The sequence below is a fragment of the Furipterus horrens genome, unplaced genomic scaffold, assembly GCF_987537825.1.
Source record: "Furipterus horrens unplaced genomic scaffold, mFurHor1.1.pri manual_scaffold_2, whole genome shotgun sequence".
Classification (NCBI taxonomy): domain Eukaryota; kingdom Metazoa; phylum Chordata; class Mammalia; order Chiroptera; family Furipteridae; genus Furipterus; species Furipterus horrens.
The window spans coordinates 164302686-164325608 of record NW_028327172.1 but is presented as its reverse complement, the minus strand read 5'-3'; the positions used below and the strand labels follow the sequence as shown (position 1 = coordinate 164325608).

The 22923-nt window shown below is 39.9% G+C and overlaps 1 protein-coding gene across 3 annotated transcripts in view; it reads right to left on the bottom strand.

Moving 5' to 3' along the window:
- Window positions 1–22923, bottom strand: part of RASGEF1B (RasGEF domain family member 1B) — a 565627-nt gene that overhangs the window by 13854 nt on the left and 528850 nt on the right. For all 3 annotated transcript variants that reach the window (XM_090266714.1, XM_090266713.1, XM_090266715.1), the window contains 6 exons: window positions 11202–11384; window positions 9414–9536; window positions 8909–9046; window positions 2069–2281; window positions 1534–1608; window positions 92–187 (listed from right to left, as the gene is read on the bottom strand). In XM_090266714.1, the coding sequence (XP_090122840.1) occupies window positions 92–187; window positions 1534–1608; window positions 2069–2281; window positions 8909–9046; window positions 9414–9536; window positions 11202–11384 (828 nt within the window). The remainder of the gene's footprint in view (window positions 1–91; window positions 188–1533; window positions 1609–2068; window positions 2282–8908; window positions 9047–9413; window positions 9537–11201; window positions 11385–22923) is intronic.

Genomic DNA, 22923 nt, shown 5'->3' with positions numbered 1-22923 from the left:
GAAGTCATCCAACGTGTAGGCCCAACAGATGTAAAATAACTATAGAAAAATAATATAGAGAGCTAGGAGACAGAAAAATTCGTTTCCTCACCATGCAGATTTCTGTAGCAACCAAGTAGCTGAGGCGATTAAACCATTCCACATAAGCCTCTAAATTTCGCGTTTTCTTCCGTTCACTGTAGCAACTCTAAAAAGGAAAGCAAAGTGAGCAGATGAGTTGGAGAAAAAGAAGAGTGCATTAGACTCTTGTTTTTGTCAGTTTATTCTCAGTTTCTGGATTAGGAAAGCTTTACAGGAAGAGAGAGAGAGAGAGAGATGGAGAAACAGAGACACTAACATTCTGGACTCACCTTACAGAAATATCAGAATCTCTTTAAATATAGAGTCCAGTGAAACCCCTAAGGTCTAGAAATGTACTCTGATGCTTTCATTGCAGCTCCCTTCCCTTCCAGGAAACTACATTACTCTGGGTGGGAACTGTGCTTAAGAGTACAGTTCAAAGAAAGGGCTAGAGAGCATTCTAAGACCACCTTGCCTAATGCAAGGGGTGTGAATACCAATCACTACTAACATAGCAAGGAGAAGCTGAGAGTGCCAGAGACTAGAAAATTTTTTCTAAAATTGGAGCATCATGTAGCGAGAAACTAAATTCTTTCGAGGTAGATAAATGGAAGTCTACACCATCATGGTCCTTAGTAGGGTGAATAACATATTGTTCAAAAACCAAAGGAGTTAAGCTCATCTTGGAGTTCAAGGCCAAGCTTCAACAGGTTAATTACACCCCTCTTTCCTTCCTTCCAAAAGAAGCATACACAAAAAAGTCCACTAGCCTTCGACTGATTGCAAAACGTACTCTACACTTCCTGTACTGAGGGAAACTGTTCTAAGGCCGGAAAACAGCTGTTGCCCCTACTCCCAAAGGGAAGTTTTCATCAGGAGGTGATACAGCTTTTGCCTAATAATTTGAAATGCTTCTGCAGGTCACTGGGGAAAAATGTCTTATGTGTGTACACTGACTTTACAGTCCATGCCTAGTGTCACTTTCCTTACACATGAGCTTCACTCAAGCAATAAACCTTTCATGAGGGATTCACCTTAAAACAAGAGGCCAAGCAGTAAAGACCCTTACCACACTGGATGTGCATCCTGTCTTTACTGCCTCTGTTACTGTTGAATCATGAGCAGAGCATCCTCTTGTATTTATTTTCTCACCTAATCTGCTAAAACCATTATGATTGTATCTCCTAATTTCATCTCTGCAAATGCCTGCATCTACTTGCTCATTACACTTCCCAATAAGGAGGAAGATGAGGCTCAAAGTTGGTGAGAGGGTAAGAATATTGTAGAGGCACTTGGACACCTGACTCAGGAAAAACTGCAATGAATCAGACATGGCTAATAAAATTTTTAAAAACTTTCTGCTTTTAAAACCTAAAATAAAATAGTTCTAATTTCTGTCTCCTTACACCCACTATCACAGGCTAAGGAATTCCATTTCTGATTTCAGGGCGAACCTCTGGGTAGACTGATTACCTTGTTGTTGTCCAAAGGGTCCTTCTGCACAAATGCCTGAACAAATTCTTCTGGTCCAATGTAATTGAGCCTTTCCTGAAACACAAACCCAGCAGGTCAACAGTATTTTTTTTTAATGAGAAGAAATGGACTTTCAACTGCCTATTGACTTCTGGCACTACCCCCATTTTTTTAAAGCAGCTTGTAAAATGAGCCTTTAACCCTAGGCAGAGGCAATGTTCTGCTTAAGTCAATAAGACACTAGATAGTGAAAAGCTGACCTAGTTACGGGAAAGTAATTAGAGGGGGAAGACGAGGAAGGTCAATGAACTCTTTGCTCTTTCAGTCTTGCTTAGTATTTATCTTAAAAAGAATTCCTAGAATATCAGAAACATTCATATTCAAAAGTCTAAACAAAACCCATTCCAGTTATTTCAGATTATTTTCCATTTGGATTGTGCTAACCTCTCCCATGACATTCCTGCTGACAAACACACTGTCTGGTTGCCACAGCAAACCAAGTCTGTGACTGCAAAGGGCAGGCCAAAAACCTTACCAGCTCTATGTGAGTCAACTGCTGGGCCAACGTGTAAGGGTCACTGCAGACAGTGATGATGTCCCTTTGTATGGACTGTGGCTTGGTCTTGAGCACTGTGAGCCGATCTGTAGATGTAGAGCTGATTTTTGCCAGGACTTCCTCATACTGGCTGAGAGCAGCAAGTTTGCGGATCAGACATTGGATCATCTGTTGGACATTCTTCCTATATGTCTGCCAGGAAGAAGCAATGATTTACACCTTCGCTCTGCACATCTATTTCACCACTGTGCAAATGCACAGACTAGGGACTTGAATGATTTTACCTTGATGGTGGAGAACCACCATAACCCAGGGCAGTTACAGGAGGATTCAGCCAAGCTCTAAAAGTTTAAAAGAGACACATACACAAAAGGTGTCTTTTCAGACTTACAAGACTTAGTTCTTTTATTGAGCTGCTCTTGAGAGTACAATTCAGAGTAGGTCAAGAACACACTACGGTGATGTTTGAGATTAGCTATAGAAGAAATCCAGTGTACTAAAAGCCACATATAACTAAATGTTCTCTGGCCTGGCATAGAAATGTACTGACTTAATTTTGGTGAATTAAAATGCATGGATCCCAAGTCAGAGCACCCTTTTTCTAACACTTTTTCTTTTGGGCCGCCTTTGTAATTTCCCCATTCCTAACATTGCCAATCTCGTTAGTCTAAGGCATGAATGGCTACCTGACAGAAATACACCATTACTTCCCACTCACCCTTCAACCACCTTCCTGACTTCCACACATAACATGGCTGATCACAAGGAAGTGGATATTCATTTTTGGTACCTGACCTCCACTTGACTCATGTTCATTTCTTTGTATTCATGAGTCATTGATAAAGATCACAACCAAACACTTCCACATGACAATTCTCCCCATAATGCTACTATCATCTGCCACCTTGGTCACTTCCGCATTATGCTACAGCCTCAACACTTAAGAGAAATTGTTTTAAAAGCAATGTATGTATTATCAATAAGTGTCAAATACTGGTTTTTAAAACACTTGTTAAGTCAAAGAAATAACTCCATAACCAATCAATCTCTGGGGTACAGTTATCTTGATGTAAGTTACAAAGGTCTTTTATTCTTCCTTTTCTAGCCCCAAATTGCCAAATAAACAACAACTGTCCTCTTGGTATATCACGAGGGCCATCAAAACAAGGCACATGGGCTGATTCAATGCCAGCATGGTCCTTAGGTGAATGGCTCCAAACAGGGACAGTCACGGTGAATTTACAGATGTAGAAAGGCCCCTTTATGCTTCCCTGCCTAATCAGCTCCTTTTAAAAGGTTAACACAATATCATTTTCTGAGATTACTTATCTGAAAATTAAATGGCTTCTTACCTACAAGTATGAGAACCATATTATTTACAGAGGCAATTTGGTTACCAGTGCATATTACAAAAACTCAAATGAACAGATATCTGCATATTAAGCCAAGGGAAACTATGTCTTGAAATGATCAGTTCTCATAGAGTCAAGGCAAAAATGCATATACAGACTTCTTTTCCTTTTCTTCTCAACTTATCTGGTGTATAATCCATTGAGTTCTTTAAACTCAGTAGAATATACACCTTTTTTTCTCTTTGCATTTACAGACTACCCTAAAATCACTAATGAAATGCTTAAATGTTTAATTGAACCTTCAAAAACCTACCTTGCCCACGGCATTAAGATGACCAGTTTTTGAAGATGTTATCTATTGGGTAATATGCTTGTCACACAAAGAAAATGCCTCTTTCTTTGGAATTCACAGCAGTTCAAGGCTGAATTAAATTCTGCTTCAAATCTTGCATGGGGGTACATGGGGGAGGGAGTGCAAAATGGGTGAGGAGGGGCAAAAGGTACCAACTTCCAGTTATGAAATAAATAAGTCCTAGGGATGTAATGTGCAGCAGGGTGACTATAATTAATAATCTTGTTTTGCATATTTGAAAGTTGCTAAGAGAGCAGATCTTGAGTTACCACAAGAAAAAAATTAACTACATATGGTGATGTTAACTAGACTTATTGTGATCATTTCATAGTACAGACAAATATTAAATCATTATGTTGTACACCTGAAACTGATGTTTTATGTCAATTATACCTCACTACAAACAAATCCCTCATTTCTATTTTCCTTGCCTCTTCTACTTTCATAATCTTGAGTTACAATAGAAATTTATGAACTTTAATGGTTTCTTCAGTCTTCTGTTTCAGATGTCATAATAAACGCTCCTTAGGTGATTCTGACATGCAGCAAAGTGGGAGAACCAGCGTTCTACTACTAGCTACCTGGCAGAAGATTTACTCTATACTTTAAAGAATGCCTTTCTAGGGAAGAGGTAGTAGTGAAATGTACATTCGGCTAGGGAGGCAAAATCAGCAAAGCCTAAGGGGAAAATGTATACAATAGAGTACAGGGGGCGAAACTATTCAAATAACGAAGAACCAGAATCTCTCTCTGTCTCTCTCTCTCCCCCTCCCTCCCTCCCTCTGAATGTGTGTGTGTGTATGTGTGTGTGTGTGTTTGCTCGTGCGAGCATGAGAGAGAGAGACAGAGGGACAGAGAGAGGACATATATATGTGTGTTACCTCTTCTAAAAGTTTCCTGCTGCTATTGCTCCTTAAGAAACCAAGCTTTGTCTTGTTAAGCATGTTTTCTCACTGAGTCATGAATTGCTAAATATGTACCTATTCTTTTTTATAACTTCAAATGCCAGTGCCGAGTAATTACCTGACAAATAAAAATAAAATAACGACCAGCCCCTTAATGAAGAGAAAACTGCATTATACCCACTACAGTCATTTGTCATGTAATTCAATCATTAGTTTCATTTCATATTTCTTGCAGGCAAGTCCTAATAAACCACTTTATTTTGGGAAAATCCCCAAGGGGAAAACATATTAAGCCAAATTATATGGAACTGTCCTAGAAGATCCAGAAGAACATGACTAAATTATATATGGGGCACACCTGGATTCATCAACTGTCAAAAAAGTCTGTGAAGTCGCAGACAAGAAGCAACAAGTCCCAATCCCAACCTGTGCTTCTTCCCGTGGAGGAAAATAAGTTTTCAGTGAAGAGAAATTTGTTTTTCTTATTCCAGTAGTTGAATAGGAAACAAATAGTTCATTCATTCATTCATTCAAACAGTGCTGAGCGCCAGGTACTGAGCTAGGAGTTAAGGACACTATGGTGAGCAAAGGGGGCAAAGCATGGAGTCTAACACGGAAAAAAAGCCATAAGAAGAGCAAGTGATTACTAATCACACAGACTGCTATGAAGGAGGAAACACTGAAAGTCAATAACAGGGAGGGGTGTGATTGTGATTGGGGTGGTGCAGGAAGGTCTCTCTCAGGAGGGACACTTAGCACATGACAGGTAAGTGGCATGCAAAGTAGAGAGCTGAGTAGAGAGCACCCACCACACAATTTTAGAGCTTAAAGGGACATTAACACAGGGCACTCACCTCTATGATTTATAGAAATGAAGAAGGAGCAAGGAATTTGGACACTTGCCAAAGCACAGCAGATCAACCAACGGCCAAGTGTGGAGCCTCTTTTGAATATTGAACAGAAATAGAAAGAAGAGCATCTCACTGTAAAACCCAACCTGATGCAGGCAGGTGACAGCTCTCCCCTCAACCCTGAGGTTAATCAATTCCCTTGGTGGACTCAACTGATGTTCTCATCTCCTTTCACACTCAAGAGCATCTGAAAACTTCAAGGGTTATCAAGGATTTGTTACTAACCCAGGAACACGGGTCAGAAGCCAGGTCAGAGGCTGTTTGGCCTTCTGCACAGTTCCATCCAACCCTGGGGCAGCGTGATCTTAGTTTAAAAACAGATCCAGCTAACCAACACAGATAGAGATTATCTCCTTCTCTCCTACAACAAGAAGGACAAAAAGCCATACATTTGGCATTTTCAAAACACTAACTTTTTATCTGTATTGATTAGAAAAAGGTGTTCCACTTGGAAAGGACCAAGTCAGCATTTCTACCTTTTATCAAGGAGGTAGGCTGACTGCCACATCCAGAACCCAAATGCAACTTAACTGAAATGAAGTCCCAACAGGCTCAGGGCTCAGCCTCCACACAGGAAAAAGTTCTTATAAAGCCACTAATCCTTTGAAGAGCTTGTCATGAAATAAAGATGCTGAGTCAGCATTGACCCTGGCAAGCAACTCAACAACCAAGCCCTCTAAAAAATGGTTGATTACAAAAGTGAAGGGTGATTCTGCCTTTGTGAATGCGGGGCTTACCAATCCATACCTTGCTAGAACCCGTCACACACACACTGGCAGAATAATTGTAATGGACATAACTTGCTAAATGACTCGGGAAACCCCTTCTTCATCCTTACAGAAATAATGGGTGTCTTCAGCACGGGATTCAATATAATGCCATAAGGAAACAGTAAAAGGGTTAATTCTATTTCCATGAGAACACAATGCAGGAAAGCAAGTGCAAATTTTTCAAGTGCTAATCTTATGAGATTTTATTCTGAGTTTTTTTAAGTTGGGGGAAATGGTATTAAAATGTATTCAGGAGAAGTAGACAGAATGGATACGGTGTCTTGTTACAGGATCCTCACAGCGCACCACTGAAAGAACGAGCTCTCAAGGAATCTTATCAGTAAATGGAAAATGTATTGTAAAACGAATGAAACAAGACTTCACTACAACTGCCAAATGTTTTGCCTATCTTTCTCCATGTGAAAGTGTTGTATCTGTGCCTAAGTAACTTCTTCCCAGGAGCTCACCAGCAAGAGAAACTACAAAGGCACCTTTGCCCAACAAGCCTCAACACAGAATACCAGCCCTCCAGGCCTGCTTCAAAGAGGATAACCTTAAATTTGTCATAGCCAGTTAGCACTTATCAAAGGCTCACCTGAGGGAAGTGATACTTATGAAAGATTATCTAAGAGACTTAATTTCCATCTGCACCTATTGTAAGTGCTAGCCTTGGATCAGCTTCCGGCACCAGAAGACTAGGACCTTTTTCTCTTTGTCTTCTCTCACAAAGAATCACCTTCACTAATTTATGCATTAATCTTACGGCCTCCATTTATTTGTTTGTTTGTTTATAAAGGAGTATTTGTTATAAACACCGTGCAGAGCAGTTTGCTTCATCTCATTGTATGGTCCCTGTACAAAGTCTCTCATACAAAAGTTTTTGAAAATTGCATTTAATTTAATGCCCTGAAAAATTAGAATGCTTTCTCTCTCCTGACAGTGAAAATTATATAACCAACTTTATTTCCCTTTGATCTGGAGCTTACATTCAAATCACAGCAGCCCTGTCCTAGTGGACAGGTTCTCAACATTTGCCTATCTGTTTTCTCATTTCCATGGTACAAACTATTTCTCTTCATCATTTACTAATATCCTTATTATCTGTTAATATAGTCATGTTATTTTATATCTGTTAGTGTTTGTATCTACTAACAAGATACTTAATATCTAACACTATGACAAACTTTTTGGAAGAAAGGAAGGTATAAGTCAAGTCAAATTCAAACACACTTACAGCCTTGGCTGGTGTGGTTCAGTGGATTGAGCACCGGCCTGCAGGTTCCTGGCTGAGATCCAGCGAGAGGCAACCAATCAATGTTTCTCTCCCTCTCTGTCTCCCTCCCTTCCCCCCTCTCTAAAAATAAATAAATAAAATCTTTAAAAAAAAAAAAAAACACTTGCAAAGAGAAGTGTTCTTGCCCCATTAACTCTGGTCCAACTTTGGAACATGATCTCCTTTTTCCTGTGAACTGGCCCAACTGAGACTAAACTAGAACAGTTGAAGAAAGGAAGGAAAAAAAATACTTCGATAAATTATAGAAACCAGCAAATAATAAACCCAGACAAAAACCAGGATTTAGTCAGCCTAGCTTGAAAGCTACTGCTTAATCTCCAAATTCCATAAAGAACCTTGGGAAAAAGTATCATACTTTGTTTCTGACCCCCCGCTTGGCAGGTTCATGCATGTGCCATCTTTATAACAATGAAGCAGGAGAGCTTCCTACACTGCATGGGCTGTGTTCATCCAGACCACGAGTCCCTGGAGCGTGCCTGTCCACTGGTAGCATTCCCACTCTCCTCTTATCCTTTGCGTCCTCCTGGTGCCCTTCCTTCCCCAGGGACTTTTAAGGAAGAACATGTGTGGGTTATAAAACAAAAAACAACAAATGAACAAACTCATAGATGCAGACAACAGAATGGTGGTTATCAGAGGGGAAGGGGCCAGGGAGAGGACAAAGAGGATAAACGGCGTCAAGAATAGGGAAACAGAAAGAAATAGACATTGAATGGCAAACACACAATTGAGTACACAGATGTATTATAATATTGTACACCTGAAATTTATATCATGTGATTGACTGTTACTCCAATAAATTTAGTAGAAATTTTTAAAGAACACATTTTCAAGGGGGTGTAGGGTAAAGAGGGGTCAAATATATGGTGACAGAAGGAAACTTGGGGGGGTAAGTACACAATGGAATAAACAAGTGATGATTATAAAGTTGTGACCTTGAAATTTATATAATATTATTAACCAATGTTATTCCTATAAATTTAATTTAAAATAAAATAAAATAAAGGAAAAAAAACTCTCACACTTACAACATGAATCCTGTGCATGAATTGACATGAAATGAACATACCCCAAAATTAATCACATAAACTCTAGATCATTTCCTTTGAAGTGGGATTGTATAATCATCCCATTTAACAGGAAACAGTGGAAATTCTGATGCCTAATTCATATCCTTTTCCCACCAAGGCTCATCCTAGAGATACAATCAGCTGTGCTGAAGTCAGGTTACCCACCTCCTCACCACTGGTTATTCGGTGAGTCAGATCTTTTAAGTTTCTCATCATTCTTTCATCCCGAAAATCATAAGGAAATGTTTCTGTCCATTCTGTCAGGAGTTGAAGGATTTTGGGTGCAATTTTTCTGATCTGGCTCTAGGGAGAAAAGCAAAATCTAATTCAGTGATGTCAATCATCAAAGACTACATCAAAAAAATAATGACAGTGTCACTGATAAACTTCTAGTGCTAAGTTGTTGGTGCTGAAGAATAACCTCTAGTCCACCTCCCCCAAGTCAATGCCAAGTGCCACCAACTTAAGGTAGGACTTAGGAGTCTTCCATGGCATTAGATCTGTACTGTACTCTTCATGCCATTCCCAATTCCCTTTGCATAGCCATGACACCATACACGCACCTCAGCCTAGGGATAAGCTAGTGTTATATAAGGAAAACTTCACTTACTCCAAGCCACAGTCACCAAACCTAATAGAAAAGAATGTAAAGATCAAAACATATCATTACCTTATCGCTGTTAGGATCACTTAGTCTCTGGTGCTCAACACATAAGTGGCAAACTTTGGCCATGAGCTCATACGGATGCATAAATAACCGAGAACTGAGTAGAAAGGTAAATATGTATGTTCTCTGTGACAAAAGGAAAAAAAAATCATGGTTACATTTTCTCTGAAACTAGTATCTTTCCTACATATTATACATCATAGTTCATTAAGTTCTCAATCAATGTTAATATGCCACAGTTTCAAAAGTGATTCTTACTAGCACTGAAACAACACAAGGCAAAGTTCTGCTTTACCTTCTCATGTACCTTTTCCTTTAAACCATACTAAAAATAATAGAAGTACAGGATAAGTTTAGCTACTGAAATTATTCACAGCACATACTCACACCCATCCTTTGGGAGCCAGAACACCAGGACACATAACTCACCCCAGTAAAAAAGAATGGAATTCAACCCAGAGAGATAAATCTAACTGAACTATGCCACCCATACAGAATCATGTTCTGTGTCCAAATATTATGGTAACTCAATGGAAACCAAAGAAACACCCAATCCACAGCAGCTCGAGCGTTCTCTAGGGTGTCCAGGGCAGCACACTGACATGTTTGGGTGCTGTGTCACAACAGTCACAGGCAGGCTTTCAAGTACTCTGTTTACTTGCTTAAAGGCTAAGCAATTTGATAAAATACAGCAGCACACTATATACTTTGTTTAACACATTGTTTCCCAAGAAGGCAAGCATGAAGTAGTTCTTATTTGTTAGAACAGTTTCAGACTCACAAGGCAAAGAAAAATTCCATAGGATTTTTTCGCCCCTTTAGGCGCCTTTAGTAGCTCATAAACACTTACAGGGCTGAACAAGGGTCTCCTTTTACTTTTGCTTACAAGTTCTTCCCTGTGTGGCAACATATTTGAAAACGCTATGTAACAAGTCACACACACACGGAGATAACTCAGTATGAAACATTATGCTGAATTACAGTGACAACCACAAACTATCCTTTGCACACCAAGGTCATTATTATATTTATAAAAACATATGAATCTACTGTCTAGATACTTTCATGAAATCATTATTAACAACTGGCTATTGGCTGACAGGGCAGCTTTGGCACAAAGGAAGGGAAAAAACATCACTTGCTCCAGAATTAGAAAAGCTGGGTTTGATTGCTGATACCAGGAGTGAGACTACGGGCAAATTATGAATTTGTTTTCTCTTCTCTAGCCTTTTGGAATTGCTGTAAGGTCTAAGCAAATGTAAATGAATTGTCTCGATTGGAAATTATGATCTATACAAATGTCTGTTATCAAGGTAAAACATAAGCAAACACGTCATCTGATGTCCAATCACAAAGAACTGCAACCTGAATGTAACACTTTTTCTCTGCTATGACATTTCTCTAACTTTACTTTTCCCAGCATAGTGATGGTCTTGGAAACAAGAAGGCATTAAATATTCCAAGAGCATCCAATGTTCTCTGGCATGTCTACTTAAGGGCCAAGGCACATGCTGGAAGCAAGCCTACAAACACTTCATTTAGATGGTCTCTGACTGCCTACAATGCAGTACCAACCCTGAAAATAAACTGGTATGTAGACGACACCTGTAATCTGAATCATACCCAGGCTCACTTTGATCTCAAAACAGCCAATAATCATATGCAGTTTCTTACTGGAAAAGTCTTAGCATCCCAGATATAATTCAGTATTATCTAGGGTCCCTGATTACCATATTATAATTTCTGCTACATTATAAACCAAGGGTGTGTTCAGAGTGCAGGGATACCCACATCAGGATAGTAATCCACATTAGGTACTAAGTGCTGGATGAGTGCTTCCAGAGATCCAGAGAGGAGATTGTTGTCATGGTAATACAACCCTCCACAGCTGTCCTCTGCAGACTGATACAGGTTTCGGTTGTAACCACTGCTGTCAAACATTGCTGAAAAGGGAGGCGTCTGAGGCATGCTTTCCTAAAATAAATTAAAAAGGAGAAAATAAGTGTTAGTAATATGCAGTCCAAAAGAAAAGCTTTAATAGGACTATGCTTTAATAGTATGGAGGGAACAGGCAATTTTAAAAACAGGTTAGTTTCTGATACAATATCAGAACCCATCAAGAAGCAAATTGCTCTTTGAGTAACATGTATATGCATACTTTTGAGTACCAATCTCATTCAATCAAATACCATAAAATGTTTAGATCAAAGGGACTAATTTGAACTTAAATTCAAGTCTCTGGCTGCCATATTTACATGCCAGTCCTTCGCATTCAGTCATTGTGACTGAGGAAAGTATTATCCTAAGGAGAAATGTATAAGCCTTCAAAGTTGGGAAGTATTATCTACACTTAAGAAATATCAATCAGACTAGCATTGCGCATAGATTAGGAGATAACCAAAACAAAAATTGAAAAGTGAAATTGTAAAAGAGGTCTAGAATGAAAGTACACTCTGTGTGTGTGTGTGTGTGTGTGTTTCATAGATGTATGTACAAAGAGATTTAATGCTGACTCCTCAGCTTTCACTGGAATGTGGGATGTTGTTGATTTTCATCCCTTTGTGTCAAAATTCTTTTGGGGGTGAGGAGCTCTATAAAGCCTCAGTTCTCAGTAAACACATGGGCTGAGAATGTAGCTGATTTGGCGGACAAGGAGCACCGTGCCAGACCTCTCCATCTGTGTGCTTTGCAGCTCACAAAGCCTTGTGAGAAGATGCTCAGCAGAGGCCAGGGGCTATTCAGTTATCCCTTGGATTCCTAGGGACAGAGCGCCAGGCCCTGAGAACAGACTCCCAGGTTCTGGCAGCAGGTCTGGATAATGGAGGCATTCAGGAGCTGCCCAGACTGAGGGGTTCAGAAATCAAACAATGAGAGGAATCCAAACTCCAGCTTTGGGCTGACAGGGAAAGACAAGGTGTGTGGAGGCTACAGGAGGATACAACCTGGGCTAATCCTTATTTACAGGATGGCAAAAGATATCTGGATCCAAATGGGACAACGGGGCAGGGGTGTGCAGCCCTGTCTGAGAAGGCACATCCCTCACTGCTAGGACACCTGTTCCAGCTCCAGCGAATGAGGGTCACAGACTCACAACGTGGGCAGGTGCCTTGGCAGGGGGTGGCCAGGGGTGAGGTGTTAGAAAAACCAGCAACCCTGGTACAGCCAATCTGGCAGGGAAAGTGGCATACAAAAAAGAACTAGAGAAAAAGCTTCAGCATTTTGTACTTTATCCCATCCACACCCCAATGCTGAGGGGAGGATGTAAAAGAATAGCTGGAAACATAGCCACACATGGGAAGAACATGATTACTGAGAATCACTCTATCTGTGGAGATGTGTTAACATCAGGGTCGTCGTGGCTGTGCCTCTCGCTTAGGCAGGACAAGGTCATGGCCAAAGGATCGGGAACTATGGAATGTAAACGTTAACACAAATGCTCCACACTTCATTGGCAAGACCTCACACGTAGGATTCCCGGTTAAATAAATAACTCAGTGTTAACATTTCACAAGGCAATGGACAAAGTATGTTTCTGTCCTCTTCCAGTGCCAGTTTTCTATGAGTACAGTTCATGCAATATAATTTTTGCAAATCCTTGGTGGGAGGAAAAAACAAGAGCCTGTCTATCCTTGCCCAGAGAAACTCAAAATGTCCTTAAACTGGGACATGGGACCAGAAATGAGAAGTACCTAAAAGCTACTTCTGAGAGCCTGAAGGGAACACTAGGGGCAGCTATAAACAGCTTTAGCTGGTTAAAACCACACGGTGTCCTTCATGTGCAGAATGATAAGTGTAACTCACACCATCATGCCCTGGGGCTTCCTTTCTTCTTTGCCTACAACCATGGATTTGCCTCAGTTCCTCCACTTACTACTCATCACTACTGAAACCATGCTTATAAATTGCTTTTCAGAGATGGCTGACCAGGATTTGGGAATTTCAGGAAATGTTATAAGTTCAAAAGGACCATACAAATCATCTGGTCAGGATGGAAAATGAGTTTTAATTCACATTCCATAATAATAGCAATTGATTAGAAGTGGTTGCCTACAGGCCTGGGGATGAGTGAGAAGGATTCAGAGGATGCACGTGGGTGTGAGAATGTGCATCCTAAGTCATTAGCAATGACTACAAGACAGTCACAGAAGAAGCAATAGTCCAGTGCCACTACAACCTGGCCCAGTCTCCTCTTTTTGTGCAAACTGAGACCCTGGGAGGTGACCTGAAGTGATCAGGCTAAGATGCCCCAAGTGAGCCCAATGGAACTCCCCTGAATTTTGTACCCCAGCTGCCTTCAGTTTATTAACACTAAGCATTAACCCACAAAATAGTCATGAGTCACTCAGAGTTCCCTTTAAAGGAATCAGCACTAAAAGCCACCAAGTATTTGTATATTTTAATCAGGTACTCCCACCAAACAGGTAAGGACTCCAATCTAGACAAGGATTTTGACTGAGTGAAGTCCTAAATCGGTGCTTAATAGTCTTGAACACTTTAAAAAGTCATTTACCCTGCAAGCCCCACTCCAGCAGGTTTTCATCTGGAAAATGACTTCCAATTTCACTTACCCCTTCTGAAATTCTAACAAAACTGCCAACTTTCCTTATAGCAAAGTTCTTCTTAAAGCCTTATTAAAGCAAAGGCAAAAAGCTTTTGTATTGTTCCTTGGAAACGTGTCACGCACAAAATGTGTCTGAGGAGATATCAAGTCTTGACACTTAGAAAACCTCCTCCAACCCCACACCAAAAGAAAATACTGCAAATAGCACTGGAAACCAGCCAAAGCTAAGTTCACTGGGGTTGTAGCTTATTATGCTTAAAAATCAATTTCAAGAAGAGAGTGTGTCACAGGTCATTTTCTGCCTTCTAATTTCCCCAAAGTTCTGTTGCTAATCAGCTGACTTGATTTTCCCATGAGCCACCTTGATTGTTGAACATGCATTGAGCAACTGCTGAGATTTAAGGCATTCCAGTGGTCATATTTTCTACCTTGTCATATACTCAAGACAGCATCTTACAGTTAGTTCCCTTAGGCCTTCTCCTGTCCTTAGCTGCACATTCTTCTATTATATGGATCCTGTATGCCAGAAAAGGTCTCCACCTCCCACAGTCCTTTACTTCTCTGATTCCCCCTCAAGGCCCCTCACCTGACAGGCAAGATGTGCAGCCCCTACCTGTGTGAGGTTTACCAGCTACAGATGCAATTTTGGACTCTACAGCCACCGTTTGGCAGGCATCCTCACTCTGTTTTAACTGCCTAAGAAGCTGAGATTCAGAAAAGTTGTGATAACTTGCTTGAGGTTATACATCAGATAAGGGACAGAGAGGGCAAGGTTTCAGATGTCAGGGTCAAAATTTATTATGCCACATTACATTCTACTGCAAATGGTCTTCTTTGAACTTCTTCTGACCATAAAATGAAGAGTCTGTCAGTTTGTCCCAAATTGTAAGCTATTAGAAAAATGTATGTTTTACATGTTCAACATAAATCCTTGCTCCAAAGATGTATTAAGGACATTAATTACTCTTCTTATAAAGCAACATTATCAATAAAAGTGTTTAAGCTACAGACCTTTGCAATGAATATATAGTCCCACCTAGATAAAGGTTTCAGAGATTCTAATACTTACTTCTTTATATTTTAGTACCTTTGAAATTGAGTTGCACATAAATAATTGAGTGATAAGAAAACATGTTTCTTTTTTTAGCTATATATGAAATAAAAGAACACCTTACAATGGATGGCATCTTAAAGTCAATGAAATACAGTACTATTTGCTTGTGTATACTTTCTCTATTTGCAGTAAAAAATGTTAATGAGACAAATGACCAAAAGAAAGATCATGGGTCACAGTATTCACCTCCCGTTTCTGGAAAACCTCATACAAGTGGCCTGCCTAGCCGTTTTCTGGAAAGATCAACTGCCTAGTGTAATAGATACACTTGATAAACAAGGGAGAAGGTCAGCAGAATGGTACAGAAAGTACTATTTGTGAAGTGTATTTTTAAATACCTAACAAGTAAACATAGTGGATTTCTTTTCTCCCAAGTATCACCCACATCAAGAACTACTGTTGCTCAGTATTGCTCGGCTTTAACAACCAGGACCTTAGTTCTACCTGCTTCAGTTCCAAAAACGAAAAGACTCAGAAGATTAAATATTAGCTTGGTTATTGTTTAAGAAAAATACAAAATCCAAGTACTGGACAGCAATACAGAGAACCTTTTAGCCCTGCGCACTATTAACTCTAGGACTCGCTTGCTGACGATTTCCTAGTGGAAGAAGGGCTAAGTGTGAGGCTCCTGTCCCACACCTTCCATTTATTTATTTATTTTCAATCTCAATATAGTTCTGATTTTTTTTCTTATCTGCAATGAACTTCTTTACAGCTCTCACATTTACTATTTTCTGTCCCTGGGGTCCTGGGAGCTCTCAACTTGCTTCTCTCTACTCTTTCCAACATGATCTCAGAATCAACCTCTCCATGGTCATTCTTTAGCACAAATTTTGTCCAACTCCATATACCTATGCATGGGTACCTGCTAACCAGAAACCTTGTTTAGAAAAAATGGAGTCTTTTCCAAAATTGGAATGTGTGACAGCATGAAGTCAATTACTGGCATTAAATTTGAATATTAAGTCAAACTTCAAAGTAGTTAATTCCTGTGGAAAAGGAGAGATTTAAGGGAGACACCTGAACAAGCTGCCGGTAAGATAAGGTAGAGGGCAGTAACATTCACGTTACAAAGTTTCATTTGCAAACCAGTTCCTGGAAACTCAGAATAAATTCTGTTCATCCAGTGGCTCTTAACTTTTTTCAGGAAATCACAAACCTCTCTCCACAAGGAATGCGACAAGTTTGCATGTACTTTCAAGGAGGTCTGACTCCAGATTAGGATGCACATGTGCTGACCTGCACAGAACATAGATATTTATCTACTTCACCTCAGAGGAGGAGAGCAGGGTGACTCTAAAGGGAATCCTGATCTAACGCATTCAAAACTCCTCCTTAGAAATCAAAGAATACAGTATTCCCTCACTTATCACGGATATTACGTTCTAGACCGACCCCCCCCCGCGAAGTAAGAACCTTACATTTATTCTATGCTCTTAAACCTATGTAATTTTAACAACATACGTATACAGTACCGCAAAATCCCGCGATACAGTGAGGCCATGATAAGTGATCCGCGATACTGCATAGAGAGGGACTACTGTACTGTATTTTCAGGTGGTACCAATCACATGAAATTGAAGAAGATTTTAAAAAGGTCACTTCTTTTGGTCTGAGTTAGATAATTATATAGGCATTTTTCTCCCCTAAATTGGGGCAGTCCTTCAGGATGAAGAGGATGCAATAAGACAATGAAAAACAGATCTTTGTTTTTAAAATAATGAACAAGGCTAAAAGAAAATTTGGCCACACCAAAACTAGCATGCAGATTAAAAGTCCTGCTGGAAAACCTCCCAAAGAGAAGTAAAAGATATTAATCTAAGCCAGGTATACAAAATGAACGTTCTTAAAATTAATTTGGTAGGCTGGAAACTTGGTTGACAGACAAGAGATCTTACAGGGGAAACTAATTCACAAAGATATATCATGTTCTTCGAAGGACCCTGAAAAAGTTCAGCCTGACATTGATCCTGCCGCAAGGAAGCAAGCTCTGGATGATTTAAGGGATGAATGGATTTGAAAGGCATGCCTAATGGTTTCAAAGTAACTAAAGCACCAGATGAAATGCTGCCTTTTTCTCAACGGCAGACTGTGTTTGAGTTAGCGACTGCTTTTTCACAATGTTATTTACGATGAGGCAGGTGCACCAGCATAAGGTGGTTTCAGGTGACAATTCAAATTGGAAAAGAGGTCAAGGAAAAGATGGGTGTGGGGACTAAATCAAAAGCTATCTTTCAACATCTGCTATAGCTGCATTGTAAATCTGTCCCAGAATGTCAAGTCAGCATTTCCTTTACACTCAAGAGAATGAGATAGAAAAGGTAGGAGTCAAAGAAAAAAAGTGTTTTTTCAAATACTTAATCCAATGCCTTTACATTGATCACTATCTTTTGGCTTCTGGTCAAATGCTGAGCATAAGTCCCAATTAAAAAAAAAAAAAAAAAAAAAAAAGAAAGGAAAAACCCCACAGAGGTGAAGGAAGGCCTCCCTACCACCGCTGAATGTTGAAAACATATTTGTTTAGTGAGGAGAGGCTTAATTTAATATCCTGGAGTTCCTGGTTCCTCAATAACCACATAGATTCCAAAGGAACTTTGCATTTTGGTGAATATAGCTTCTTCCTATTTTCATTTGAGGTTCCAGAGATCTGAATGAGAAAGAGTTCATATATTTCAGCTTTACCCCAGCTGGTACCTCATTGGCACTGTTGGATCTCAGAATACAAGCTCATAGAGTGCATCTAACTAAAGATTTGAGCCGGGATAAAAGTTCAAGTCAAGTTTTGACACTATCTAAAATATGGCTTACTTTGAGCTTGAAAATATCTAAAAGATTATCTTCTCAGTCCTTTCCTCAGCCAGGGCAAAGTCCTAAAAGCAGAGTCCTCCAGCAACAGCTCTCGGAACTGTAGAAATGCTATACCCTCAGCTAACCTTGATAGAAAGAGGTATTGTGTTGAGAGTACAAACATACAGAGCTGACAACTCACTTCTCTGGCATGTGAACAGAAAGTAAGTAACTCCCAGATAAATACATTCCTTGAAAAGGAGCCACAAATGCTCAGTAGATTTCATAGTCGGGAGGAAAAAAAATCAATGTTTTTGAGGAAAGAAGGCCCTACTTCTCTCCGGAATAATGAAATGGTGGTATTGTTTTCTTATTTGTTATATAGGCTTCTGTACAAAAAATGAATTTGCATTTTGCTTGATTTGTCCTACGTGTTACTTTAAACAGCTACAACTTTTCATCTTTTGTCTTAGGAATACCTTGTTAGCAGTTTATTAAAACAAAAAATGACATTTCAGTACATGGACACTCTAAGTGGGCGTGGATAATCATTTAAAACTTCTCTATGAGATGAATTTGTGCTTCGTGGTAATGGATCACAGAACATGTTGACATTCTTTATGCAGTGTTTTTAATTATCTGCAACTTTCATGCAGTTCCTGAGTTTACCAGTAGATGGCTCTACGTTCATTGTCTTTGTAAGAATTGGTGCTTTCCAGCAACAACAACCGGTGCTGGTTCAGAAAAGTAAAAGAAGAACTGCAGTTTGGGGGAGAAAAATTGAGAAATTAGTACTTGTAATTTTGGCATATTGTTGAACTTAGGAAAGTGGCATTGTTCGTTCTGTACTGTTAATATATATATCGTCGGCAGCCGTCTGTCTCGAGAGACGATGGTGTAGCTTCTTAAGAGTCTATCTGCACCGCCGAGAATGGTTGTGCAGTCCGACTCGGGGGTGACACGGTATCTGTCTCCTCCCATGTTGAATCGACATCTTGCGATGACGCTGGAGTGTCCTCTCCAGTGAAGCTGAAGCTACAGAGCCTGGGCAGGGTGATATGGAGGGTCTGCTGTTGCCCATGCAGCAGACCCCCCCTCTCTTCGCAGCTGAAGGATCCAAGGGAAAGACGGAGTCAATACAGCTTGGCTTCAGGTGCGCCGCAGGAGTTGCCGGTGTTGACTACAACGTCAAACCGCCTTAGGGACTCCGGCTCCGGATTTTCTGTCGGGGTTTACTCCCTTAGTCTTTCCCCTGGAGAGGTATGCCGCAAGGCAGCGGAGGTTTTTTGGAATCAGAGTTTTCCTTCTCTGATGTGCCCTGACTGGAAGATCGAACCAGCGACACTTAGCTCGCAGGCCAACGCTCAATCCACTGAGCCAAACCAGCCAGGGATTAATATATATATACATATATATATATATATATATATATATATATGTATATATACTGGCTTGATAACGCCAGTTAGTCTTATTACCCATGTCTTAGGTCTCTGTCTGTGATGAGATTTAATTATTCCATTTTCCCAGAGGAATAAAAGTGATCTTCTGGATAATCAAAATCATCATTGGTTAATTAAGTACTGTCAAAAAGGAACCTTCTGGGATATTGGAAATATTCCTCTTTGGCACTGTCCAATACAGTAGCTGTTAGCCATGTGTGGCTATTGAGCATTTAAAATGTGGCTAGCACAAGCGAAAAATGAAATTTTTTATTTTGTTTAATTTACATGTAACAACCCCCCCCCCCCCCCCCCGTGGCTATTGGCTATGATACTGAAAGGCAGTGAAAGTAGCTGAACTATCATTTATATGTGATACAACTCAAGCCAAATTACAGAATATTTTTTGGGAGAGAATCCTTTACTAAAAGGGTATATACTTTTTAAACCCAATCCATCTCAGTAGGAACATGAGCAGATACTTAGTGAGGACATTTAGTAAACAAGCAGAATTTTCTATCTGCAGTTTACTTTAAAACATGGTTACTGGGATAATTTTATTTTTTGGCTGCAAGTTCTTGAAAAATGACACTAATGCCTCCCTTTTCATTCTTTCAGATAAATAGAAAGAGACTGGTAGTCAGCACAGTAAAGTGTTTCCTTTCTTACAAGGATTATTTGTACTTTCCCTGTGTTAAACTAATTTTCATACCAGTGTTTCCTAATAAAATTTCTACCATTTGAATGATTTCCTAGATATAATAAAACAGTAAATATATAAACCTAATAAAAAAATGAATGGCAAAAAAACTGGTGTAAAATTTAGTATATAACAACACTGACTTAATTTTTAAAAATTTCCTGACTCAACCTTCTTGATAATTAATATTTTTAAATATAACTGCAGGAGAAAAACAAAAGCAGTTTAAGGAAATATTAAATCTCTACACAGTTTTCATCAATAAAAATAAACTTCACTCTCCTCTCCTCACTTCCATGCACCCAGAAAATAGGTGAATATCTGACAACAGATCACTTCAACCTTCATTCATTCATGGCTAATACAGGGTGCAACTGCGTGAAGTAATAGTACATCAAAATAAATCAGTTATCACAGAGCTAAAAGAGACTTGTAAATCATCTAGTTCAACACCCTGTCTAATTTTACAGATGTTGCAGGTACAGGGAGTGAGTAAGAGACTTGTTAGGGTACCAGATCAGCTAGAACCCTAGTCTCTCTATTCAAAGGCAGAGATCTGTCCACAGCGCTAGGCTACAACACCTGCCATTTTAGTATCATTGAAGGCTGCACAGATATCATTTTTGTAGATTTCACTGGAGACCCAAGAAAGGACAACTGTGGTTCTTGAAAAGTGAAGGGGAAGGGAAGGCAACTCTTGAATTCAACCACAGTATTTTCAACAATACAATTTGTGTCTTTAGGATCTCACAGAATGTTATAACGTCCTTTCCATTTATTATTTGTGGGAATCAGAACCAAGATTCTCAATCCCTGCTTTAGGGATTCCAGATTCTTCTTTCAAGTTAAGGAGAATATAGTCCTTCCTCCATCTCTTGTCCAAAAAGATACTCTCTTTGGGGTCATCCAAATGCTCCTCCAAAGTCTAATGCCTCCAGGTTGCTTTTGGAGATTGACACCATTGACCCCATCATTTCCTGTGCCATCTTAGGTACCTTGCCTAGCACAGACAGTCAACCCAGCTTCTGCCCTTCGATTTTCTGACCATTTCTCTTTTTCCTAGGTAGGTGTAACTTAATTTATTTTTTCCTTATTGTCGTTTATTAGCCAATTAATTTTAGATTGCAGTGTTAACAATTATATAAGAAATATATATTTTATGATAAATGATAAATATTTAGAAATATATACCTAAGAATATCTTAAATTAGATACTAAGCTAGGGGGGAAATACAATAAATATAAATGCTTTCTGGTGGTTTTCTATTCCAAAAGATTGTATGATCCCCAGGTATCAGGTGTGGTAGTAGCAGATTAACTGTCTTAATGCAGCACATAATATTGAGCAAGACTGAACATGCACATGGGAGAAATAAATTCAAAGAATTTAACACTCCATTAGACAACCAGAAAGTCCAAGGCCAGTATGCTTAGTAGCCAGAAATATTGCCCACCTCTAGGAAAACAAAGGACTGGAGGACATGTACTGAAAGGATGCCAACAAGTAATTTGCTAATCAGGAGAAATCTTCTCATCTTTGCCAGAAAATCCACTTGAAAGGCATAATATAGCACTGCCTGTGAACCCTGATCTCTAGCAAAGGTGCCCTGGGCCCTCATTAGCTCAACTATTATCTCCTTCCCCAAATAAAGAACCATTAATTGATACTTTTTTCCTAGGAAAATCTCAATAGCCAACAATTTTTATTTTTATTATTTCTTAGACATCAATTCTACATTTGCTCTAAACCTGACCTGAACTGTTATTTTCCTCCCAAATCTCCAACCAGTATATACTCTGTCTGGTTAATTGTAACCTCGTTTCTTAGCATAAACTTGTCACCACGGCCCAGTAATGTTTTAAACTGAGACCCAGCGATCACATGCCAAGCTCTAGCTACTGTTTTCGAGAGGAAAGAATAATTATTCACCCCATCTGAGTCTGACTGTACCAGACATTATTCAAGAGTGCAAATCCATGATTCCTGGACTCTTCCTCTTTTATGTACCCAGTTCAGAGACCTTTCCTCTGTCTTTAGAGATCATGTAGGGCTAAATATAGATCTTTGCACACCAGCAGTTCCTGACCGTTGTCACATGGTGCTGCTGACGAAAGATTCCTTGGAGATGTGTTCGGCCCAAAGACACCTACGCAAATTTCAGTGTGTTTTCAACTATACACATTATACCACGCCCACCCCCCACCGAATTAATCGACGATGACAGACATCTACATTCACCAGAACAAGTCGACCCTAGAGATGTGCTATTTAACACTCTCATGCCACCTTCTGCACGTTGCTTTTGCTTAAATTGCGCCTATTTGGTTGGGATAAGGTAAGAAGCAATACTCAAGTGGTAGGCAGACGCGCGCGCATACACACACACACACACACACACACACACACACACACACTCCGTTTTGCCCTTTTCGCTTGTCCCCACCGTTGCCCAAGAAAGAGGAGCCTCCCTCACACTAGCTGCCCGCGAGGCTCCTAGGTACCCCCAGTTCACGTTATTGTCGTCCCAGCAGGTCACCCACAGCGACTCACCTGAACTCAGGCAAGAGCAAGGCGACTCGGTGTGCCCCAAGTTCGCCAGGTGAACGCGAGTGGGATGAAAGAACATCACCCCGCCGGTGGCGAGCACAGCACTTCTGTTGCCTTGTCTCTTCCTAAATCCGACCCTAGATTATGTGGCTCTGACATTAAAAATAATTCCACCTCCACTCTCTCCCACCCCAACCCCCACACACGGAAACTTGCCAATAAGTATAAGAGAACAACCTAGCTGAGTGCACAGGAAGAGGGAATGAAGAAAGGATGAATGCGACTACAACTCGGACAAATCCTCAAAAACTGTACGAAGATCTCACAACAGAAAGCCTGGCTGCGGGTTCAGGGCGAGAGA